The 26889-nt window shown below is 39.8% G+C and overlaps 1 protein-coding gene across 1 annotated transcript; it reads left to right on the forward strand.

The window, feature by feature from the left end:
- Positions 1-22603: 22603 nt before the first annotated feature.
- LOC109797134 (metal transporter Nramp2) lies at positions 22604-26474 on the forward strand. The gene is made up of 4 exons (XM_020357058.3): positions 22604-23355; positions 23648-23784; positions 23899-24551; positions 25739-26474. Exons 1-4 carry the CDS (start codon positions 22790-22792, stop codon positions 25958-25960), a joined length of 1578 nt encoding a protein of 525 aa, XP_020212647.1. The 5' UTR covers positions 22604-22789; the 3' UTR covers positions 25961-26474.
- The last annotated feature ends 415 nt before the right edge of the window (positions 26475-26889 follow it).

Here is a 26889-nt window from a genome sequence, read left to right on the forward strand (position 1 = left end):
AATAAAATAAATGTATATATATATTTTTTTAATGTATTTGTTTAAACTGATTTTTTAGGGGTGATTTTCAGCTTTAACTTTATGAAACGAATTTTAACCTTTTTTTTTTTTTTTTTTTTTTTAATTTTAAACAAAGTGTGACTTATAGGACCAACACTTGAAGTTGATTTTATGTTGCAAAATGTAGGCTCACATATAAATTCTTGGCACTTAAGTAAAAGGAATGGAAGTAACTAATACTTTCTTCATAAATATTTATAGGTGAAAAAATAAAAATAATTTATATATAATTTTAATTTTTTAAAAACAAATATTGATTTTTTTTATATATTAATTTATACATAAATGAATTTTAACTTATAAAAAACTTATTTTTTTTCTTATTTCATAAATACTTATGAAAAATTATCCAATTATCTTGTTAATATTTTCTCTATAAAGTGTACAAAAGAAATTTACAAAATTAAGTATCAATTTTTTATATTATAATATGAACAAGAAATATCTATTATTAGAACCGTTGATTAATTTTTATTAAGATCACGACACAATATAACTATCTTTCTTCTAATATAATTTATTTTATATTAAAGACCATAATTCAAATTCAACAATGTTGAAACACTACGTGTAAAAAAGTCATGAGTTTAGTTGTTATACCGTATGGTGGCCGAAACGCCCAAATACCCGAGATCGTTGACCGTATAGTGGCCGAAACGCCCGAATTCCCGAGATCGTTGATTATGCCGAATACCCGAACCCGCCGACCACCCCTACATGGGGTGAAGCGGGTCGGCGGAGTCGGCCGAGTCTGTCGACATCATCTAGATGGTTACGGAGAGATTATTTAATATAATGCACAGGATTAAACCCCTAATTTTCCGGGGCCCAGTCCCTAATTGCAGCCCAATAAGAACCACTATAAATAGGACCTCAACGAGGTACGTAATTAATTCTGAACTACCGCATTTATTACGCCGAGCACTAACTTGAGCGTCGGAGTGTCTTTGCAGGCACACCCCCTTCGGACTACCCGGATTGGAACAAGAAAACAGAGACCGAAGACCCGACCTGTCACAACGAAGATAATTGAAGTGTGTATCCTCAAACAGGAACATTTGGCGCCCACCGTGGGGCCGAGAAGACGTTTTCAGCCCCTTTCGAACTCTGCGACTGAGACCAAGACATGGTAGTAACCCGCAAAGGACAATCAACAGCAACTCAACCGGTTCCTAATCCCGATAGCAACCCCGTCATGACCAACCAAGAACGCTACCCGTATGGAATGCCTCAAACCGAACCTGAACCTGTGATACAAGAGGTCCGGCCGAACACTAACCGAGACCAACCTGACCTCCAAGATGACTTGCGTGCTTTACGAGAAGAAATGGCCACTATCCGAAGGCAGAGAGAGGCCGACGCTAGGGAGTTGGCCGAACTGCGACGACAAAATGCCGAGCTCCGAGGTCTTAACCAAACAAATGTGTCGTCAACCCCTACTCTCCAAGAGGAGTCGGCATATCACGCCCCGACTGACCATGTGACCCGAACTCCCGTTAGCTCATTGATAGCCAACAAGGCCGATACCACCACTCACTCCCTAAGGCACCCCTTTTCCCGAAGAATAATGGAGGCAACCCTGTTAGACCATTGGAAAAGCATGCTGATCGAGAAGTACGACGGATCATCCGACCCCGAGGAACATTTAAACGTTTTCCTGACCCAGGCAACCCTGTCCACTCAGGACGACTCGGCTTTGTGCCGAATATTCCCCACATCACTAAAAGGAAGAGCTTTGAGTTGGTTCACGAGACTGCCGAGTGCCTCCATTGACTCGTTTGGTGAGTTGTCATCCCAGTTCACCTTGCAGTTCGCAACAAGTAAGCCGTACAAGACGACCTCATTAGCCTTAGCCGGGGTTCGTCAGGAAAAGAAAGAAAGCCTAAGAAGCTTCATGGACCGATTCAACAAAATTGCAATGGAGATTGGTGATCCTAATCTTGTCGTGGCGTTGGATCGACTGAGCACGGCCCTCAGGCCGGGACCATTCGTGAACAGTTTGTGCAAAAAACCACCCGTTGATATGAATGACCTCCGACGAAGAGCTGAGAAGTATATGCAAATGGAGGAACTGGCGGAGGCCCGAAACCAGGCCAGGGCCGAAGAGGGTTACGGCCGAAAAGAGCCAGGCCGAGAGCCCCTGAAAAAGGCGAATGCCGAGGCCCCGACCACTCGACCACCGAGAGGACCACGTTACACCGCCTACACCCCTCTGAATACGAGCAGGGTCAAGGTGATGGAGCAGGCCGCTTCCGAAATCCTTGCGATGCCGAAAAGGGCAAACACTCCCCCGAGAGCCGATAAGGCGAAAGCGTGCCGGTTCCACCGAAACAGAGGACACTCGACCGAAGAATGCTCGACATTAAAAGACAAACTCGAGGACCTCATCAAACAGGGACACCTATCAAGCTTCATCACCCCCCAGGACCACCAGTTGAGGGGGAGTAACCGCCACCACTCACGTGAAGCACCCCCACCCAGAGACCGACGGCGCCGATCCCGGTCAAATGAAAGGAGAGACCAGTCAAGACATTCTCGAGAAGACGATGACCGACCGAGAAAGATAATAAATACAATAGCCGGGGGCTTCGTCGGGGGAGGATCTACCTCTTCGGCGAGGAAAAGACACCTCCGGGCAATGCGGTCGGTAAATAGTGTGAACCAGCCAAGAGTGCCCAGGATGCCACCCATAACTTTCTCCGACCGAGATTTCCGGGGGGTTGATCCTGTTCAGGACGACCCCATGGTGATTTCCGTCGAAGTACACAACTGCATCGTAAAGAAAACTTTGGTTGATCAGGGGAGCTCGGCCGACATATTGTACTGGAATACATTTGTACAGCTCGGAATTCCTGAGGAGAGCCTAGAGCCGTACCAAGAGCCACTGGTAGGCTTCTCAGGCGAAAGGGTGATGACGAGAGGGTGCATCGACCTGTATACCCGATTCGGGTTCGATCAAAAGCCTTCCCAAGAGATCAAGATCCGGTACATCGTGGTGCACGCAAACACGTCGTATAACATCCTACTAGGTCGGCCCTCCATTAACGCCCTCGGGGCGATTGTCTCGACCCCCCACTTGTGCATGAAGTTTCCGTCGAGAGATGGACAAGTGATAACCGTACATGCCGATCAAAAAACGGCACGAGAATGTTATCTCTCCAGTCTCAAGGTACGGCCAATGTCCGACTCCCCAAGGACGAAGGGTGTGAATGTAGTAGGGCAGCAGACGACGGAAGACATCGAACTCGATCCTCGGTTAGGCGAAGAAGAACGAATCGAGCCAACCGAGGACCTCAGACCTTTTCAACTAGGCAAAACACCCGAACAAAGCACAAATATGGGATCTCAGTTGAGCGAAGCCGACTCAAGACGAGTCAAGTGCGTTGTGAGGGATAACCGAGACCTATTTGCATGGAGGGCATCAGATATGCCAGGGATAGACCCCAAGTTCCTATGCCACCGGTTAGCCGTTTGCCGAGACGCGCGACCCGTCGCGCAAAAGAAAAGAAAGATGGGGGAGGAGAAGTGAAAAGCTGCGGACGCCGAGGTGAAGAAGTTGTTAGAGGCTAAGTTCATAAGGGAAGTCAGGTACACGACTTGGCTAGCTAACGTAGTTTTGGTAAAAAAGTCGAATGGAAAATGGAGGATGTGTACCGATTACACCGACCTCAACAAAGCATGCCCCAAAGACGCCTATCCACTCCCTTGCATCGACCGACTTGTCGACGGAGCGTCCGGGCACTCTATCTTCAGCTTCCTCGACGCCTATTCCGGCTACCATCAGATAAGGATGCACCCTTCCGACGAGGAGAAGACGGCATTCATCACTAAAAACGCCAACTTCTGTTACCGAGTCATGCCTTTTGGATTGAAGAATGCCGGGGCGACCTATCAGAGGTTAATGGATAAAGTATTCGAGGGACAAATCGGTCGAAACATCGAGATCTACGTGGACGATATGGTGGTCAAGTCCAATTCTCTCACCGAGCACATCACGGACCTAGCCGAAATCTTCGGCGAACTCTGCAAGCACAACATGAGGTTAAACCCCGAGAAGTGTACTTTTGGGGTCAAGGGAGGCAAATTCTTAGGCTTTATGCTATCAGCAAGAGGCATAGAAGCGAACCGAGACAAATGTCAGGTCGTGCTGAACATGAGAAGCCCAAGCAATCTCAAGGAATTGCAACGCCTCTCTGGGAGACTAGTCGCCTTATCCCGATTTCTCCCACGGTTAAGCGACAAAATTAGCCCGATGACAAAGCTTATGCGGAAGGCGTCGGCCTTCTCGTGGGACGAACACTGCGAAGCAGCTTTCACAACCTTGAAGACGACTTTGGCGACACCCCCGACCCTTACGAAGCCTGACCCTCTCAGCCCAATACTGGTATATTTGGCCGTGTCAGAGGAAGCGATCAGCTCGGTTCTGGTGCAGGAAAGAGAAGGCAACCAAGCTCCCGTGTATTTTGTCAGCCGACTGCTACAAGATTCAGAAACTCGATACCAATTGATCGAAAAAGCGGCGCTCGGCCTAGTACACACTTCCCGACGCCTACGCCATTATTTCCAAAGCCACCGAGTTGTTGTGCGCACCGACTGCCCCGTCGCTAAGGTGTTAAGGAAGCCCGAACTCGCCGGAAGAATGATGGCCTGGTCGATAGAACTCTCGCAGTTTGACATCACCTTCAAACCGAGGGGACCGATCAAGGCTCAGTGTTTGGCCGACTTTATAAATGAACTTCACCCACAGGGCCAATTCGAGGAACCATGGTGGACCCTCCATGTGGACGGATCCTCAAACAGCCAGGGGAGCGGGGCAGGAGTGATCCTAGAAGGGCCGAGAGGGATAACATTGGAACAATCCCTGCGCTTCCGGTTCAAAGCCTCGAACAACCAAGCCGAATACGAAGCTTTATTGGCAGGGTTAAGACTGGTCGAGTGTCGCCACCGGCCCGAAACGGGCTTTCGGCATTCGCGAAGGATGGTTGGACTCTTTTATTTGTTTAAAAATATGGATTGCTAGAATGACTTATTCTCAAACTGAGACCTTGTCAAACGAGCAATTTTATTAAAAGGCTCACCAATCCATGTTAATCCCAAGCGGGACCCTCTATGGATTAGCGGTTTTCATAAAAAGGAAGGGTTCATGGAGTCGCCACCAATGTTTTACTCAAAACATTGGAAAAAGAAGTTTAAGGCAATCGATTCAAAAATCGACTTCGGCCATTACAACCAGAGTCGGGTAAGGGAGTCGGTTACGCGTGGGGAAGGTGTTAGCACCCCACAGCGCCCCTTTCGGGTTCCCTATGACAGATTATTTCTAAAAATAATAGTGCGAAATTACTAAATTACCCCTATTTATTCTAAGCAATTATAAATTAACTATCTACATGATGACAGTTTAAATATGTACACACAGAAAGCGGTAAAAGAAGGGACTTTAAAGAGATAAACCTTTGAAGCGTGCTTTCTTATATATCTTGACAGAAATTGGGAAGCGTTTTGGCGTTCCCTCCCTCTACAAGACCGCTCGCTCCCTCCTATAAAATTTTAACTATGGAAATCCAGAGGATTTCCCTTCGACTAGGTTCGAGACTCAAGCAAATGGCTCGTGACTCAAGAACTTCGTCGGATCAACTCTCCGAGTGATTTCTAGGCAGAGCACTGCTCAAAAAAACCCAGAATACTCAAGAAGAGGGTTAAAACTCAGTGTGAAAGTGTCAAATGACGTCCCATTGACGTCATATTTATAGGGAAGAGGCTCAATACGGTTTATGAGGGTCAATACGGTCAACATTGAAATTTTGAACTAATACGGCCGTATTGAATTCAATACGGCCGTATTGAAGTTCAAAAAACCTCAATACGGCCGTATTGAAGTTCAGTGCGGCCGTATTGAAGTTCAGTGCAGCCGTATTGAATTCAATGCAGCCGTATTGAAGTCCAGAAACTTCAATACGGCCGTATTGAGTTCAGTGCGGCCGTATTGAAGTTCAAAATGTTCAATACGGCCGTACTGAACCTCTGGGAGGCCGTATTGGGCTTCATTCCTCCCACTTTTCTTATTTTAGCTATCCTAAGACCTCTAGACCTATAGAGAACCCTCCTTGGGCCTTCTGGAAGTCCTTCTGGCTGATCTTCCTTCAGTCTTCGAGAGTCTTCAAGCTTTATTTCCGACCCGGACAATTTTAGGGGTCTACACCTGCCCCCCCTTTACTTAGTCAAACGGCCTTTTAGTGTACCGGTTGACAAGTAAAGGAGTTGACCCAATTGTCCGGGGAATAAGGCCATCCTTCCGACTTGTAGTGTCTTCCGGTGGAAAATTGTTGAGTAGCCTCTCCAGGTTGAGTTTGCCTTCTTCAGGGTGAGTATTAGTCGTCGCCTCTCCAGGCTCATTGCATACCTCGGTGCTCTGGACATCTGGGTAGCTGAGTATTGCCTCTCCAGGCTTGTGCATACCTCGGTGCTCTGGACATCTGGGTAGCTAAGTATTGCCTCTCCAGGCTTTGTGCATACCTCGGTGCTCTGGACATCTGGGTAGCGTGAGTTTTGCCTCTCCAGGCTTGTGCATACCTCGGTGCTCTGGGCATCTGGGTAGCTGAGTATTGCCTCTCCAGGCTTGTGCATACCTCGGTGCTCTGGACATCTGGGTAGCTGAGTATTGCCTCTCCAGGCTTGTGCATACCTCGGTGCTCTGGACATCTGGGTAGCTAAGTATTGCCTCTCCAGGCTTTGTGCATACCTCGGTGCTCTAGACATCTAGGTAGCTAAGTATTGCCTCTCCAGGCTTTGTGCATACCTCGGTGCTCTGGACATCTGGGTAGCTAAGTATTGCCTCTCCAGGCTTTGTGCATACCTCGGTGCTCTGGACATCTGGGTAGCGTGAGTTTACCCTCTCCAGGGATTTGTGATAGTTTTGTCTCCACAGTCCACGATGCTGCTTCGACGGTTGTTTTTGATTTTGGTGCCGCTGAGGGCTGGATAACGCAGGGATCCGTCTAGGGGATGTGCAGTTACTCATAGGTTCTTGTGTCCCAATTTTGCATTGCGTAATTGGTGCCCATTGAGGAATTTCTGTTTCCTTGGGGTGTAGACACAAAGATGCTCTTTCTGAGATGAGCGGTGCCTCATGGTTGGCTGACGTCCTTTTGACGGTGGTGGAGTATCCCGGTTATCCTTATTCGGGCGACTCTTTTTGTTTTTCTGGTTTTGTTGCCTCTGTGTAGGCTATTATCCGCTGGGGATTTTGTCATTGATTTTGATTAGCCTCTTCTGTTAGGCATATCATCTTGATGTTCAATGATTGGCTGAAAAGCCAAAATCCGCTTGGGGAATTGTTATTGATCTTTTGGATTTTTGCTTTTTGTAGGAATGCCTCTTGTGTAGGCGACTGGGGATTTGAAGTTCTTATGCATCCCAGAGTATTATTTGGAAAGCCTCTTCAGGCTTAGCTTCACTCTTCGTTTGAGTTGGAAGGCTACCTTCCACTGAGGAAGTTTAAGTCCTTTCGACTTGGATATTCTGTTTAGATGATCAAGCCTCCCTTGGGGAATTTTGCTGATCTTGGTTTGATAGCTTTCACTGGGGGATTTGGCCCGTGAGTGGAAGCTGAGATATCTCTGGGGAGTATTATTTCTGCGAGCCTCTCCAGGCTCATTTATTCTGTACAGTTGGGGAGTATTATTTCAGCAAGCCTCTCCAGGCTCAGTTATTCTGAGAGAGTATTATTTCGGCGAGCCTCTCCAGGCTCAATTATTTTAAGAGGGAGTATTGTTTCGGCAAGCCTCTCCAGGCTCAATTATTCCGAGAGAGTATTATTTCAGCAAGCCTCTCCAGGCTCAGTTATTCTGAAGGAGTATTATTTCGGCAAGCCTCTCCAGGCTCAATTATTCTGTACGAGTATTATTTCGGCAAGCCTCTCCAGGCTCAGTTATTCTGTAGGAGTTTTATTTTTTGTTCAGCCCGAGAATGCGAGCTGAGACGTCTTTTGGAGAGTATTATTTCGGCAAGCCTCTCCAGGCTTAATTATTTTGTGGGAGTATTTTTTCAGCAAGCCTCTCCAGGCTCAATTATTCTGTGGGAGTATTATTTTGGCAAGCCTCTCAAAGCTCAGTTATTCTGTGGGAGTATTGTTTCGGCAAGCCTCTCCAGGCTCAGTTATTCTGTATGAGTATTGTTTCGGCAAGCCTCTCCAGGCTCAGTTATTCTGCATGAGTATTGTTTCGGCAAGCCTCTCCAGGCTCAGTTATTCTGTACGAGGCGATCGATCTTCTAAATCTTTTGCCTTTTTTGTCGTTTTTGGCTTTTTCTGTATTTTTTGCCTTTTTTGTCATTTTTTTGGCTTTTTCTGTATTTTTGCCTTTTCTGTTGATTTGCGGCTTTTTCTGTTGACCGCTGCCATACACAAGCAATTTTTCCTATTTTCTATTTTATGCAATTGCCTCATGATAAGGTCTTTGAATGTGCAACTAATGTGTGTGATGCACAAATGCAAGTTTTATTATTTAATGTTTTTAGAAAAATGAATGGCTCTCCCTATCCTCCTTTTCTTGGAGGAATTTCTGTCATCGATGTGAGGGAATATTTTTGTGAGCCTTTTATGCAGGAGATTATGGATTTTATAGGAACCCCTCCAATTTTCTTTATTGACCTATTATTAAGGAATTTCATACAATTTTTTAGAAATACCAATTTAGAGGCATAATCACATGGTCAAGAGAGAAAAGAAATGAATAGATATTTTATTAATATTCACAAGTGTTTTTACAGAAAGATATACAAAAGGAATTTCTGAAGAATGGCTGGCCAGGGTAGGCTATATACATTGGGCTTAACAATTATATCTGTAATTGTTGCTCTTTACATTCCCCTAGTTGCTTCGGGTGAGATGCCTGAGCCAGGAGCGTAGATGCTGCAAGACGCTTGCTTCTAGAAGATAATCACTTGAACCGCCTTTCGGTTTTCGATTCAAGTGACCGTTGCTTGCTTTGCTTTTACATCTTATTCTTTTGCCCCTAACTTTTGCCTAGGACGTATCCTAGCGGGGATAATTTTGCCTTTGTTTTGCCTAGTACCCTTGTACTGGCGGGCTTTTTGTTTTGCCCTAACTTTTGCCTAGGATGCCCTTTTTCGGGTTTTCATCCTAGCGGGCTTATGCAAGCAACGTCTTCAAGCATAGTACTTCTTTACCTCGTCAGCGTTGACTGGGTATCGAAGTTCTTTTCCATCCATGTCTGTGAAGATCAATGCTCCTCCTGAGAAGGCTCGTTTTTCCACGTATGGTCCTCCGTGATTTGGGGCATACTTTCCGATTTTGTCCTTTTGGGTTGGTAGCAATTTCTTCATTACCAACTCTCCCTCATGGTAGACTTGAGGGTGGACTTTCTTGTCAAAAGCCTTTTTTTGATCTTCCTCTGATAGGCTTGACCATGACATATGGCGTTCAGCCGGCAGATACGTTGTCATCGCTGACCAGTTGTACAAACGCAGTTTCTCTACCCCGTTACTCAAGTGCCTAAACTCCGCCGAGGCTGATTATGTGACGAGAGAAGTGCACGAGGGTATATGTGGACTGCATTCGGGAGCGAGGACAACCGTTTCCAAACTCCTACGAGCCGGGTACTATTGGCCGACCATGAACACTGACTGCGCTATGTTCGTAAAGAAGTGCCTGCCGCGTCAAAAGCATGGCAATTTGGTCCATCAGCCGGCCGAACAATTACATTGCATTCCCCCAGCATGGCCGTTCGCCACTTGGGGTGCCGATATACTTGGACCTTTCCCGGTCGCCAAGGGCCAATGCAAATTCCTCATCGTTGCCGTCGACCTGTTCACCAAATGGATCGAAGCCGAACCCTTGGCGTGTATCTCGGCCCATCAAGTCCAAAAGTTTCTATGGAGGAATATTATCACCCGTTTCGGTGTCCCACGCACTCTTCTGACTGACAACGACCTGCAATTTACCGACCGAAAACTAAACGAGTTCCTAGCCGGCTTAGGAGTGCAGCACAAGGTCACATCGGTCGAACACCCGCAAACGAATGGTCAGGCCGAGTCAGCCAACAAGGTCATCCTCTCAGAACTGAAGAAACGTTTAGGGGAAGCAAAAGGAGCATGGGCCGAGCAGCTACCCGAGGTGTTATGGGCATACCGATGCACCCCCCAGTCAACCACGCAAGAAACACCTTTCCGGTTGGTCTATGGATCCGACGCGATGATCCCAGTGGAAATCGGAGAACCGTCCTTCCGCCGAGCCCACTTTGACGAAGCAAGCAACGAAGCTGAACTCCGAACAAACTTGGACACGGTAGAAGAGGTTTGTGACCGACGCTAGTCGTGGCCGAGGCCACCAAGCAACGCTACAAGCGAAGATTCGACAGCAGGGTGAAACCAAGAGAATTTCGAGGAGGAGATCTCGTTTGGAGAGCCACAGGTGAAGCAAGAAAAGATCCGAGACAGGGGAAGCTCGCCCCAAATTGGGATGGACCATTCCGCATCCGACACAACCTAAACAATGGAGCTTTCAAGCTAGAATACCTATCAGGAGAACCTATTCCTAGGACTTGGAATTCGACACACTTAAAGATGTATTACAGCTGATGTAATGGTGCACTCTTTTCCATGACCGACTATTTTTTCCCTAAGGAGGGTTTTTGGGTCGGCAAGGTTTTTAACGAGGCACTTCATTAATAAAAGTTCAGAATTCTTCATATTGTTTTTATTCTATGTCTAGGCCGAGCACTACACCCAAATACGACGGGCCGAGCAACACTCGGCCGACAACAACAAAGTGAACTCGTGCCTAACAGGTTTCCCTCCCGAGTACCCTCCTCAGCTAAGGATGTACCTAGGTCGAGCACTATCCCCAACCACGACGAGGCCGAGCAATACTCGGCCGGCGGCAACAAAGTGAACTCGTGCCTCAGGTTTCCCTCCCGAGTACCCTCCTAGGCTAAGGACGTACCTAGGCCGAGCACTATCCCCAACCACAACGAGGCCGAGCAATACTCGGCCGGCGGCAACAAAGTGAACTCGTGTCTCAGGTTTCCCTCCCGAGTACCCTCCTCGGCTAAGGACGTACCTAGGCCGAGCACTATCCCTAACCACGACGAGGTCGAGCAATACTCGGCCGGCGGCAACAAAGTGAACTCGGGCCCCAGGTTTCCCTCCCGAGTACCCTACTCGGTTAAGGATGTACCTAGGACGAGCACTACCCCCAATCACGACGGATACTCGGTCAACGTTCGAGGATGCGCCCAAGCCAAGCACCACGCACGACCGCGACGACGCCAACCAATATCCGGTCGATTACGGAAAGTACACTCATTCCCCAGGTCGAGCACTACGCGCGATCCGTACCGAGCCCGACCAATCCTCGTTTAATCATACGAAAAACACTCGTGCCCTATGCCAAGCACTCCGAACACACCGCATCCAAAATAAATCTCGAGGAATAGTTCAAAACACGTAATTGCAACCGAACACTCACCGAAACACAATACACCCGGTTAAACGCACGAAATATGCACTAATCATCACCCATACAGGTCGGATTATGTCTACATTACTAGGCACTATAAACATGCAAAAAATCAGTATTATAGAAATAAGAGTATGGCCGACCGAAACGACTACTTACAAAAAATCTAAAATCTATCGGCACCGATGGCCAAAAACAACAAAAGGCACTCACGGCCCGGTTACAAAAAATAGGTAATCCTAAACTGTCAACGGGCCGATCCCTTAAGTAGCTACCGAGCTTCCAGGATTACCTCCATCGCCTTCGCCAACCACGTCAATGATCGGATCTTCATCCTCAGCTGGTTGCAAGGGAGCTTGGACGGAAATACCGTGACGAGGGGCCTCGGCATCGGGTTGAGCCCCTTGGGGGAATTCAGAATAGCTCATAAACTTGCCGCCTAAAAAGTCCCGGCCAACATCGAACTGAAAATCAGCCGGAACCTCGCAAAAGTGATAAGCCTGCCTCACCGCATGCCGGGAGCCGGCATCATGTTGCTCAAGTATCTGCTCGGTAGCTTCGGCTTCAAACTTTGCGGCCGCCTCTTTCAACCGAGCAATCTCGTTCATCGACGCGACAGCGTCGGCCTTCATTCTTTGTACGGCCAACTTCAAGTCGTCAGCCTCCCTCCGGTGGGCGTCGACAATCCTTTTTAATTCTTCAGCCGACTCAGTTAACTTGGCGTTCGCAGCCAACGCCTCTTTTACCGTGGCCTCGGCCTCCTTGAGTCGGCCATGGATCCTTTCCTCGGACATGGCATGCCTGTTCATGACATGCTTCGCAACAAGGGAGGTCCGAGTATCGAGTTCGCAAAATAGCTTATATGCGGCCTCGGCAGACATGGCCTCCAGGTATTGCAGTCCGCCCCCAGTAGCAAGATCCAAACCGACCAAATTTTCGGTCTGCACGTTCGGGGCAAGGAAGTTGGAGCCGGCGACAACAACTGGGATAGCGAAGTTGCCGCAACCAGATTGCTCCAGAGACAGCTGCTTGGCCCGCTTGGTAGAAGAGCTCGGTCTCTTCAGCTCTATATTGTGCTCAGCCGCCCTCACTCGGGAAGTGCTTCCTTTCTTTTTGGGGTCGGCGACAGGAATCAACACATGTGAAGGCTTATCCCGAGCCATCCTCAGACCCGACCGCGCCGGTGGGACCTGCCCACTAGCCTTTGCATCCTTCGCCCTTTTCGCGAGCATGGCGGTCACGTCTAGTTTACCTCCGGCCATTAAACCTGCAACGAAGTAAATTTTAACATCAATTTAAAATGATTAAGTAACCGAATCCTAGAACGCATACCTAGCAAGGCCGTCTCAAAATGAGACGTTTCAAAAATGTCCAAAAGGCCTCGGACAGGCAAGCCTTTCGGTAGCTGATCTAACAAGTCCACGATCTCCTTGTCCTCGGCAGGGAGTTTAGACGCCGACATCGCTTCATAACGCGTCGGGCGCTTCGTCCAATAAAAGGGAAATAACGGTTCGCCTTCTCGGTCATAAAAGCAGTTCTTCATCTCCGACCCCCAGCGAACCTTGAAGAACCCGTCTTTAAACCCTTTGTAGGAAGAAGTGAAGGCTCGGAGAAATCCTCGCTTCGGCACCCGAGACAATGACACCCACTTTGCCGGTTTACTCGGGCGACTGGTATAATAGTAAAGGAAAGCCAGGGGTTGGGGAGTCAGACCCAAACACAAGCATAAATTCCGAAACGCCTGCATCGCGGCCCAGGCATTCGGGTGCAATTGACTCGGTGCCACATTGAGCACTCGGAGAACCCCCATTTGAAAATCGTCAAAGGGTAGTTGAACACCGAGGTCTTCGAACCAGCACATGTACGCGTAGAAGTAATCGTCTTCATCGTCCCCCGACTCCAAAAACACGAAGTCAGTCTCCGGCCCGTCGTCCATGCATGCCTCGGCAAGTAGGGGAAACTGATCCTCCCCACTCCCGAAGCAGTTCTCCAAAGAGACAAATGTGTCTAATAGCCCCTGGTCGGACAACTTCGAAAGATAAATGCCGACCTCCCCGTCGACCCACTCGTAACCAGGAATCTCCACAGTTCCGTAGTCGATCCGTGCTCTTACCCGAGTCCTCGGTCCACCAGCTCTCTTGCCTCGCGCATCGCCGACCACTTCCAGTTCGTCCCCGCTCACATCAACTTGCAACGCTTGCTGGTGCGGTTGACCGACTAGACCTAGACCTCGGTCATCCACCTCGGTTGCCCGTGCCAAGGCCACGACCAATGTTGTCGGAGGCGATACTTCGACCACCTCATCCCCGCTATCCTCTTGTTCGGGGCGATCGGAAGGGAAGACAACTTCGCATTGCAGCGGGGGGTAACCTCGATATTTCACTTGAAGTCGACCCCTCTTTGTCTGATGAAGCGCCCGACGCTTCCGAAGACGTCCAACTCCTAGCCGAATCGTAACCTTTATCCATTTATTGCTAAAATTAAAGAATACAAAATTTTACCTTGCTCGGGTTGTTCGAAAGAATATGATCTTGGGAGAGCTCGGAAAATTTACAGCGCGTAAATTTTCACATCAACACCCCTATTTATAGGCAAGGTAAATCAGAGGAGGTGAAAAGACGCCCCCGGGCCACAACCGTTCGATCTACATCATCCAACGGCTCAGATTTAGTAACCGTTGGGCCCGTAACCGCTAGGGCCAACGTGGCAAGACACACCTGCCGAGGCCTCGGTCTAAGTCATCAAGATTCAGAGCCCCAGCGCAGGAGGCCTCGGCCTGACCTCACATGTCCAAGGCCTCGGCCTAGACCACCAACAAAAGGCCTCGGCCTGACCTCACATGACCAACGTCTCGGCCAATACCGCCTGAGGTCTCGGCCTAGACATCGCCCGCAAAAGACCTCGGCTGGAGCTCATGGTCAAGGTCGACCCAAGCATAATCAAGACAGCATCGAGATACTCCTATACCGACCCCTATTCCTGGACAACGAATACCACGTCACCATCTCCTCCATACCGTCTTCGTCTTTTCTCATCCTTGACGCTGCGGGGGTTGTATACCGTATGGTGGCCGAAACGCCCGAATACCCGAGATCGTTGACCGTATAGTGGCCGAAACGCCCGAATTCCCGAGATCGTTGATTATGCCGAATACCCGAACCCGCCGACCACCCCTACATGGGGTGAAGCGGGTCGGCGGAGTCGGCCGAGTCTGTCGACATCATCTAGATGGTTACGGAGAGATTATTTAATATAATGCACAGGATTAAACCCCTAATTTTTCGGGGCCCAGTCCCTAATTGCAGCCCAATAAGAACCACTATAAATAGGACCTCAACGAGGTACGTAATTAATTCTGAACTACCGCATTTATTACGCCGAGCACTAACTTGAGCGTCGGAGTGTCTTTGCAGGCACACCCCCTTCGGACTACCCGGATTGGAACAAGAAAACAGAGACCGAAGACCCGACCCGTCACAACGAAGATAATTGAAGTGTGTATCCTCAAACAAGAACAGTTGTTATTATAATTCTCATGAAAAAAAATAAAACTTGAAACTTATCGTGAGTTGAAAAGAGGCAGGTAGTGAGAAGAAGTAATGATATGTGCTAACATTAGAATTATGGATAGAAAGTTGACATGAATGTGTGGAATGATAATCTTCAATCTCAATAAATATTCGGAAGCTAAAGTGCGGCAAGTTGTGCATGTGTGGTTTGAAATGGTGCTCCACTCGTTCTTTCACTTGTCAAGGTTCTGAGTGGAGAACAAATGTCGTTTTCTCTCTCTCTTGCACCCTTGCTACCTCTCCAAACTCACATCACAGGAACCCTATTTTGATGAAGAATTTGTGAATTTGCCACTGAATAAAACAACGTGCTTGGCTGGGAACAGAGAATCAGAAAAGGGAGCCGGTGAAAGTGTTTCCGGATGGCCCACTTTGCTTTCTTATCAAAATCTCACGGCTGCAGTGCAGAGAAACAAAACCCTCCAAAATCAAAACTATATATATAGTGCCACACTGTAGCACTTTCTGGCGAGTTTCAAACAACCATAAGTATCAACTAGATATGATTCTTCTCTTCGAACAGTCTTGTTGCAAGAGACAAGTACAGTGCCATACATGTAAGGTTCCTTTTATGTTTCTACTTTTTTCTTTCTTTCAAAGGGATAAGAAAGAGTTTGTATTATAATTGCCGATTACTACATAAACTAATTTAGACGAGAGGATTCATATGATCATTCTCTTAATACAGCCAAATGACTCGATGGAATAGAGTAGTCACAAGGGCCATCAGAGAGAAATTTCAAGTTCAATTTCTGTTGTGCTAAAATTTTCCAAATCTGCAATAGTTTTAGTATCGGACTGCCAGCGAGTTTCAAATAACTTGGATGTTATAAAAAATAATGATCAGTTATAACTTATAATTGAAAAGTGTTAACCAGTAATTTTAAATAATTAAAATTAGAAAGTTTCTTTTTATATAAAAATATATTTACTTATTTATCTATATAACTTTATTGTAATTTTCAATGCAAACTTTCTACGATTCTTCAATTAAGCAAGGCATCAAGACCCATTTTGATTTACGATTTAATGAAAATAATATTTACTCAAAAGAGTAAAATAAGAAAATCAAAATTCTTGAAATTATAATTATTTTGATTTCATTAAATGGAGTAATTTATTTATTTAAAGAATTTCAAATTCTTTGTGGTGAAATATTTTGTTGGGACGTAGAATTTATAAAGAATTTAAAATTTAAATATTTGTAAAATTCTTAAAAATAATATAATTTCAAATTATCTCAAAAAAGTAAGAATTTGAAATTCTTTATATTTTTTATTTCACTTATATATTTTATCTTATTTTTTCATGTTTTTAATTATTAAATATTAAAAAATATTTTTAAAATTATTAAATATTATCTAATATTAATTTTTAAAATTATTAAATATTTAATAATTGGTTAATATTTATTTTTATAAAATTTAATTTAAAAATGTCAACATATGAATATATTTTTAAAATCAATTTTACAATGATGAAATCAAATTGCCATATATAAATTAACAATTTAAAATTAAGAAATTTGATTTGATTTATTCAAATTCTTTGAGTTTTTAAAATTTTTATCCAAACATACCTAAATTTTAAATTCTTACTTCAGATATGCTAATTTGATTTTCATAAGTTAAAATTGATTATATATATATATATATATATACATTGAGATTTAAAGATTTAACGTTATAATAATATATATTATTTATTTTTAAAATATTTAATAATTTTAAAAATAATATTAGATAATGTTTAATAATTTAAAAAATATTTTTGAATATTTAATAATTAAGAGATAGGAGAGAGATAAAAGATATATAGGTGAGCTAAGAAATAAAAAATATTAAGAATTTCAAATTCTAATTTTTTTAGGAGAATTTAAATTATATTATTTTAAGGAATTTCTCAAATGCTTGAATTCTAAATCATTTGTAAATTTTTTATTTAAACAAAGTATTTCATCTCTCAAGACATTTGAAATTCTTAAAAAAAAAAAACTATTCCTTTTAAATTCCTCATCCAAACACTCTCTTATTCAAATTCCTTACTTGAACATTATATCATTTCATTTTATATTTTATTAATGCATTTAAATTTTGATTTCTGATCACTGCAAACAAAAATTTATTTCTCCAAAAAATGAAATAGGATTAGTTAACGGCAAGCCTTAAATTTTGAAAAAAATATATGATATTTTTGAATTAATTTTTTTTGTAAAAGATATATTTAATCAATTTACCTATTGAATTCTTATTTGCGATATCATCTCAATGATAAAGTGTATAAAATTTAAATGATTTAAAAATTTGTAAACAAGCAATTTAATAGTACATATTTATTTATATTTTAAATACCATATATTATAATGAAATATTAATCAATATATAAATTTTATATAATTTTTGTAAATTAACAGTACTTTATTAAAAAAAAAAAACCTTAATCTATCAACTTTAAAAATATACCTTTACAAAGAAAAAAATACATTATGCACTAATAATATAAAATAACTATACACTATTATTAGATTACAAACTACACTGACTTTCATAATGAATAACAAAATTAATTGATAGTGTAAAAATACTTTACGATTCCATAAACTCTCTTACAATTATTAAAATCAATTTGTAAAAATTAACTCCATGTGAATTATTTGATCCTTATGGCATTAGAAGTATAAGTAAATCATACCAAAAGGAAAATATCTAAGACATAAATGTCTAAATTAATTTTATAAGAAGTAAAGGAAGTAACTTTAGACCACTGAATTAGAAAATACAGAAAAGATTAGCGTAAATTTTGCGCAATAAGAGACTCACTCAGTAAATGGTTCAAAATTTTGCCAATAGCAACAATTGTTTGAGACACTTGATTGATCTTGAAAAGAGCTATAAATTTCTTTACCCTAAAGTTACCAGTTTTTGCGGATTGAATTGGACATTACAAGAGGGTTGTAATTTGTCACGAAACAAAATTTGTCGCCAAAATAGACCGAATTCGGTTATGTTTGGATTGTTCCAATTTTTCAACATAGGATCCAAAATCCAATACCCAATGCAACGATTGTTGTTTTTCTTTTGGTTTTCGATCTTGACATTTCTCAGTTTGGGTACTGCGTATTAAATTGGATTGATTGATTGATGAACACCTCTAACTAGATTAGGCTAAACCTTCATATCGAAGAAGGAGAAGTTGGGGGAGAATGGGCGAAGGGGTTGAGGCTGGTAAGCTTTAATGGACAAGTAGTTGTTCATTACATAATCTTCATGTAAATGATGACACTCCATAATAACAGAAACAAAACACGTATGGTATTTTTCCACCCAATTTGGATATGTGTAACTAAGCACAGATGAGGACATGGGAATAGCATGTTGTGGTGCTTGTTTTTTCTGATTCAGAAAAGATATGGGTTGGTAGTTTGAGTTTGGCATGTTTAAATCTAATTCAATTCAATTAAACAAATTATAAATCGATAAAATCTTGATAGTTGAAAGTCGATAATTTTTTTTTTAAATTTAAATATATTTCAAGTTCTTATAAATATGATCATGTCTCTTGTGATTGTAAAAAAAACTTGTCATTTTTAGATTTTTGGCATTTTGTTAATATTATGTAATTTAAATATGTTTTTAGCTTTTTTAAGACGAGTAAGTTTTGATTTTAGTTTTTAAAAAAAAATATTTTTTTTAAATGTAAAATTATTATTTTAGTTCTTATTATATGTATTCCTTCTTAATCACTAATCATGTGTTTATTTTAATGTCAAATAATCATCCTAGATGACACTATCTATGATGTCATGTTACCATGTGATATTTTTACAAAATTTTATATATCTTTAAAATAGATGTTATTTATGAATGTTAAAGTTAAAAGGCAATGACTAGATTTTAGAGAGTGAAATTAAAGAAAATATCATAAGATAATCAAAATTAAAATTTATTCATTTTTTATAAATAAAAATAACAATAGTTCAAAATAAATAATTTTATAGAGATAAAATCAAACTCGATGATTTTATGGGAGTAAAATAATATTTAAGTCTTTAATAAATTTGGCTTAAATACACACATATATATATATATATATAAAGTTTTCATTTTGATCTTTAGTCCTTTAATTATTTTTTGTTTTCGTTTCAGTCTTTCTAAAGTTTTGTTGTTTTGTCTTGTAATTTTTTTATTTTTTATTTTATTTTGGTCCTATAGTTTATTTTTCTTTGTTAGATTTAATGGTTAATCTAATGATAAGGACAAAAATGAAATAATTTTTTTTACAGGAATGAAATTGAAGAAAAAAAATTAAAAGACTAAAATAAAATATAAAAAACAGATTTTATAGGAGCTAAAAAGTTATTTGAGCTTTTATTAAATTTAAACCTTTAAATACAATAAATGCATGTATACATATTAAAAAAAAAATATAGTTGTAACCTTTGCATTAGTGACTAGCAAAAAATAAAAATAAAAATTATATATACAACTTCATAAAAGTTATAATGACTCAATTATCCTTACAAATGTACAAACAACAATTATAACAAATAAGTATAAATAATTTAACAAAAAATAAGTTAGAAATGGAAAAATAAATCATAATACGTGAATATGAAAATAATAAAGACAACAAGAAAAACATGAATAAAATTACATTAACAATCTTTTTACATATCATTGATTTCTCTATATAGATTAGAGTAAGTAGAAAACTTATTTTTATCTCTTATATGCTATCACTCATTTTAATATCCTATCATATTTTATGTTTTATTATGTTTTCTATTTATTATATTTCTTTCATAACTTAAAAGGTGTTGAAATTTTACTGAACTTCTATAAAATTTTATGCTTAAGACTTAATTTTTTTCCTGATCACCAAAAGTAAAGATTTTTACTTCATATAAGTTAAAACTTAAATTTTATAAATTTAGCTTAAATAGAAGTTTAGTCTCTTTAAAATAAAATTATTTTAATTTTAATCTTCTTAATTTTAGTTATTTTTATTTTAATTCTTTCAATTTTAATTATTTTCGGTCTGATCCTTTTAAAGTTTATTTTTCTTTTGAAACTTCTTTTATTCTGGTCCTATAATTTTGTTACTTTTTTTTTCTTTTGCTCCTTGTATTTTTTTTGGGGGCTTTTTTTCTTTTAGATTTAAGGGTGAATTTGACGACAAGGACAAAAATAAAAGAATTATTTTTTACATAAACAAATTTTTTAAATAATTAAAAAGACTAAAATAAAAGCTTTTAAAAAAATTATTTAAGCCTTTAATTTTATAATTTAGTTCGGCTTGATTAAAGATGAGCTAGTTCAATAGTTTTTTTCCTTCTCTTTTTCACGTCCTTACTTATTTGATATGATTTTGCATTGTTATAGTGAATATTAACATTTATAATTGAGAAAAAAATTTGTTATATGTTATACAATATTACTTTTGTTTTTATATCTTTTCATCACTTTATTTTTTCATAACTTCAATTATATTCATATATAATAAAAATTGTACGCTATATTTTTTATGTTTATTTTCTTATTATTATCATTAAAGATAAACACAAAAGTGATATACAATTTTTATTTTATATATAGTATTACTCTTTACAATTTTGCTTGAGCTGACAGATTAGAAATTTTAAGTAGTGGAAACAATATTTATATATAAATTTATAGTAATAAATATATAATTTCATATTTTTTAGAATAAAAATATACATTTTAATTATTTCTTTACGAGATTTCATATTCTAAAAATATTAATGGTTTTTTCATTTTCAACATCTTTAAAAAAAAGTTATATAAGTAATAAAACAATCATTCAATAATTAATTTCTCACATTAAAACTTTTTTTTAAAAAAGTATAATATGAACTTGAATAAATCATTATTTTTTGACTAAATTTATTTAACTATAATTGATATGACATACATACATATAAGTTTGCTAATTTACAATTACTTGTATTTTTTTAAAAGGAGTAGGTTAATAAGTTACACTTAGGTGCATTTTAAAAAATATTACAGTTATAACTTGTTAATATACTCTTTTTAAAAGAGAAGATGTGTTTTAACAAATCTCGTATACAAATGATAACTTACATCCATTTATTTTTAAGAAAAATTAAGTTAACAAACTACACTCAAATATATTATATTTTTTTTAAAAAAAATATACTTCAAAAATAAATATTGATTTTAACTATTTTTTATAACATAAAATACTTAATTTTTAACATAATAAATAATATATTTTATTATAATATATATTAAGAAAATAATTAATATAATGCCCCCACTTCAATGAACCTACATCCGTCCTTGCATGAGCATAAGCAACTGATTATTGTCGACCAAAACGAGAACAGAGAGACGCAGAATGAATAAAAAGTTACATTACAGGAAAAATAAAATGAAAAATTCATCTTAAATTAAATTAATTGAAATTAACAAAAACAAAAGTCATTTCATAAACGTTAAGCACATGTAATAAGACAACAAAAATGTGGAGAATGATGTTAAACACATGTAATAAGACAACAAAAATGTGGAGAATGATGTTAGTATAATTTGTACAAAAACTAAATTTTAACCAAAGACTCTTCGATCATGGGACAGTTTGCACCATTAATGCAGGGCTATAGCTGCCGTATCTTGAGTGTCGGTATCTCAGTAATTAGAGTGTAAAAGATTTATTTTCCTTTTTCTCCACTTCAAAAATTACTCTTTTTGAAACCTGAATCTTAATTAACTGACTTGCTTATTAAGCAGGAGGTTATAGACTCTAAGGGGCTTCCTATTTCCTTACTCAAAAGTCCAAAGCTACATTCACTAATTCACATTATCGCGTATATTCTAAGTTTATGTTCATAATTAATTTAGTTTTTCTATAATATAGATACGTCAAGACAAATCACATTAAATTAATTATTATTTTATGTGTGATGTTCTTTACAAATTTTTATGCAAGCATATTAAAATGACACCCTTTAAAAAATAAAAAATAAAATCATTCCTAAACTATTAGAGAAACAAAAGAAAAGAAAAAAGTTTCGTTCCACGTGATTGCCACACGCCCATTAGCGATCAGGAAAAGGAAAAGGATTGGAGGAGAAGCAAAGGGTCGAGATCCTATTACGTTTCGTTGGCTAAAAACGTCCACTACATACACGGGGGTCAAAAGTCGCCAATTTAAATACTTTTTAATAATAATATAAATGTACTTGTGACATTTGATATAACATAAATAGGTATTTTTAATATTAATTTCATATAGTTTTCTATAAAAAAAAAAAAGGTACGATGGAATAAACAGAATAATTTGGATAGCTTAATGAGTTTTCAAGAGTTGTTATAAATTATGATATGTTTTGGTAAATAAATAATTTTTTGGTAGTCTTTGATCAGATTCACCCGAGGTGATGTCAAGTAACGTGTTAGGTGCAATAACATAACATAATTAAGGTGTTTTGTAATTGGTAGTAATAAGCAAAAGAGAGTGAAAATAATGGTAACGTTAGACGGTGCTAATGTTGTTGTGACTAAAGTAGCCCCACAAGGGTGACGTGTCGCTGTATGGAGGAGCGGAGATAGATCCGTATAAATAGGCGTGTTGGGAATGGAGCGCCAAGTGGGTAGTCCGCCGCCCGCGCTGACCGCATACCGCATACAGGATTGGATCGACGATGAGCGCTCCGTCGCGAGAAGAGGCGTCGAAGGAGGAGAGGGAGGAGGAGGAGGAGGAGGGGAACCGGCTTCTAGTTGTAGAGGATGAAGAAGGGTTGGAGGTGGCATACGAAGCGGGGGAGAAGATCCTGGTGACGGATTTCGAGTTCGACTCCATCGACGATTCCACTGTCCCTCCCTTCTCCTGGAACAAGCTCTGGCTCTTCACTGGGCCTGGCTTCTTGATGAGCATAGCGTTTTTGGATCCGGGGAATCTCGAGGGGGATCTCCAGGCCGGGGCCATCGCCGGCTACTCCCTCCTCTGGCTCTTGATGTGGGCCACCTTCATGGGCCTCTTGATCCAGCTTCTATCCGCCAGGCTCGGTGTCGCCACGGGCCGCCACCTCGCCGAGCTTTGCAAGGACGAGTATCCCAATTGGGCCCGCCTCCTGCTTTGGTTCATGGCCGAGCTGGCCCTCATTGGCGCCGACATTCAAGAGGTTATTGGAAGTGCCATCGCCATTCAAATTCTTAGCCGCGGCTTCTTCCCTCTCTGGGCTGGAGTTCTAATTACTGCTTCCGATTGGTATCCCTCACACCCTTCCTTCTTGTTACTTCTTCCACTCGTGTATACCTCCTTTTTCATAACTACTAATCAGCAAAGAAAATGAATTAAGAATGTAAAATGAATTCAATTCAAGCTAAAATCAGCTTTAAGACTTAATTTATGATATTAATTTGGGTGGCTATTACTTATGCTTGATTTTGTGTCTTGATTTCTATTTTCTGGCTCTAGTTTATTGTTGCCTTTGATTAATTTATGGAAGCTTACTGCGTTTCATGTTCGGACTGTGGTTTATTCTCTCTGTTTTGAACAGCTTCTTCTTTCTGTTTCTTGAGAACTATGGAGTGAGGAAGTTGGAAGCTGCTTTTGCAGTTCTCATCGCTACTATGGCTCTTTCTTTCGCCTGGATGTTTGGTGATGCAAAACCTAATGGAAAAGAGCTTTTGATGGGTAAACCTCATCCACTGTCTTTTTTAATAGCCTGTTCTTCTCAATGGTATTTCAGAGGATGTCTATAATCTAAGAATCCGTGGGTATAATATGACTGTTTGTTCCTTTTGGTAGGTATTTTGCTTCCAAGACTAAGCTCAAAAACAATTCGACAGGCTGTGGGTGTTGTAGGTTGTGTCATTATGCCTCACAATGTATTTCTGCATTCTGCTTTGGTGCAGTCAAGGAAGGTTGACCCCAATAAGAAAGGTCGGGTACAGGAGGCTATCAACTACTATTCAATTGAGTCATCGGCTGCACTTTCAGTCTCCTTCATGATCAATTTATTTGTAACAACCGTTTTTGCTAAGGGTTTTTATGGAACAAAGCAAGCAAATAGCATAGGATTGGTCAATGCAGGGCAGTATCTTGAAGAAAAATATGGAGGAGGAGCCTTCCCTATTCTTTATATATGGGGAATTGGGTTATTGGCAGCTGGGCAGAGTAGCACCATCACTGGCACATATGCTGGTCAATTCATAATGGGGGGTTTCCTTGACCTTCGTTTAAAGAAATGGTTGAGAGCATTGATCACTAGAAGTTTTGCAATTGTGCCAACTATAATTGTAGCCGTTGTTTTCAATAGATCAGAAGCTTCATTGGATGTTTTGAATGAATGGCTCAATGTGCTTCAGTCCATGCAAATTCCCTTTGCTCTGATTCCCCTCCTCACCTTGGTCTCCAAAGAGCATATAATGGGAACCTTTAGGGTTGGGCCTATTCTTGAGGTTAGTTAATCTTCTCACTGTTCTTTCATTTCATTGATTGTTTATTATAAGATCTCTTTGAAGCAACTATCCTCATGCTTCAAAGTTATGTTTTTAATTACTAGATTATTTGACAACACAATGGTTTGGGTGGTAAGGGAACAATAGTATAGTTTTCTAATGTTTTAGCTGTCTCTGCAGCTAGCAATATCTTTTTCTCTTATTTAGAACTTAGGAATGTTGTCTGTCTGATTTAACAGCTAGATTCAATCTGATGATCAAATCTAGAATTATATAAGATGTATCGATGGTTATTCAATAACAATCTATAACTGTTTGCTGGGTAAAAATAGAATTAGATCTGCATTAACATGCTTGACGTTTCTCTGTATTTGCTTCATAGATGCTTTAAGTTCTAATAATTTTTGTTTGAGTATCTTTGTGCATCTGAAATATGTATGTGAATTCTCCAGTGATAAGTGTTTGTGAATGGATTTGTATTCATGTGGTAGAATTGATCAGCAAATTTGAATTTAGATTACGATTCATGAATGGTTGGATGAGTTTGCATTTATACAAGTGACAAACTAGTCATCTGTAGTAGGCCCCAATTTGGATAAAATTCTCAATAGACACTTATACAGTTAACCTTTTATCATAACTTTATACACCTTCAAAACAAGATGATGCTTGGAATTAATAGGTTATATAAAATATGCGAGTGATTATTGCTCACTTTCTCTAAGCTAATTTTACAAAATATAGATGCCAATGCACTTGCATGTCATCTGACATAGATAGTTTCTCATATTATCAATGTTTCACTAGTACATCACATCAAGTGAGGGTGCTTGAATTTCTGTTCGTACTTCTATAGGGTAAAAGTAAAAAATATATGCTGCTCTGCTCCTGTGTTGAATTCATAAAGTTCTAACGTTTTAAGGAATTGTCTAATAACAGGAAAATGATTGCTGCATATTGATTTCCATTAACATGACTATTTTGTAATTTGCATTAAAATCCTGCACAGGGATTTGTTCCTGTACAGGATTCACAAGCTTGTGGTCCTTTTTGTGGGAATCGGTTGATGTAAAAGTAATTTAAAGAAATATGAGCAAATCCCATATTCATTCAGTAAACTGGTTTCAAGTTATCAAAATCATCTGCTTTTTTAATACTAATGATTGCTTATTTTATTTATTTTGTAGAGAGTGGCATGGACTGTTGCTGGACTGATAATAGTAATTAATGGCTATCTCTTGTTAGATTTCTTCCTTTCTGAGGTGAATGGCGTGCTGCTTGGTCTTTTAGCCTGCTCCAGCACAGTAGCCTATGTTGCATTCATTGTATATTTGGTTTCACGGAGCGGTGTTCTTCCTTCTTCTTGGGTTAATCGCCTTCCCAAGGGATTTTCTTCTACTGGGAACTAAGTCAACAAAATTCAGACCATGAAAAATCTGGAAATAGTTCGGCAAACTTCTGCTAGACAATTTTGCATGAGGAGTTTTGCTTCATATACACCATAAAGCTTATAGAGTTTCTCTAACCTTGCAACCTGGATTAAAGGGAAGACAGGGTCAGATAGTGGAAAGCACCTAGATTTAACTGCACTTCAATTTTGCAACAGGCTTACAGAGTTTACCTTCCATGTGTAGCAAGATGGAGATAACTTCTGTAATGGAAGATGTGGAGAGAGCACCATTACAAGTTGCAGGATAAATTACCGTCCTATGTACCTGCCTTATTCGTTTTCTAAGTTCTAACAAGTTGTGGATTGGTCCATTATTCTTTGATGTAAACAGTTTGTATTTAACTTGGACGAAATAGCACACGTTCCTTTTATGAAGGAACACAAAGTACATTTTGCCTTAGCCAGGTAAGACAACAGACATAAGTTGTAGGGATTATTCTACAGTGCAATGTGGAGAACATTTATTTTTATCATCTTTTATGTTTTCTAGTTGAACTCATCTGAAGGTGTTGGTTGATGGGGAGGCATGGCAATGGGGTCGGGTGGGTTTTGCTCTCTCAATTCATGTCAATTAAAGGCGAAGCCATTTCGAATGTAAAAAAATGAGGTTATATTTTTAAAATTTATTTAAGTCTCAACGAGTTTTTTTGGGTTCAAGTAAACCAGAAGGACACACATTTTTTTATATATAATTTTAAATAAATTTTATTTAATTTATTAACTAGATTATAATTTAAATAACATATACAAATTAATAAATAAGAATTTAAAATTTTAAGAATTAAATTATATATGTAATTAATTATATAATTTTAAGTTTGATACTTCATTGTTGCTATAATTTAATTTATTTAACTATCATAATTATTAATTTATATTTTTAATAAT

This window comes from Cajanus cajan, chromosome 6 (assembly GCF_000230855.2).
Source record: "Cajanus cajan strain Asha chromosome 6, NIPB_CcT2T_4, whole genome shotgun sequence".
In the NCBI taxonomy this organism is placed as follows: domain Eukaryota; kingdom Viridiplantae; phylum Streptophyta; class Magnoliopsida; order Fabales; family Fabaceae; genus Cajanus; species Cajanus cajan.

Excerpts from the sequence above, each read along its gene's own strand:
- LOC109797134 (XM_020357058.3), top strand. The coding sequence starts at position 22,790 with ATGAGCGCTCCGTCGCGAGAAGAGGCGTCGAAGGAGGAGAGGGAGGAG. Across the intron at positions 23,356-23,647 it reads CTAATTACTGCTTCCGATTG|CTTCTTCTTTCTGTTTCTTG; the intron begins GTATCCCTCACA and ends TGTTTTGAACAG. Across the intron at positions 23,785-23,898 it reads TGGAAAAGAGCTTTTGATGG|GTATTTTGCTTCCAAGACTA; the intron begins GTAAACCTCATC and ends TCCTTTTGGTAG.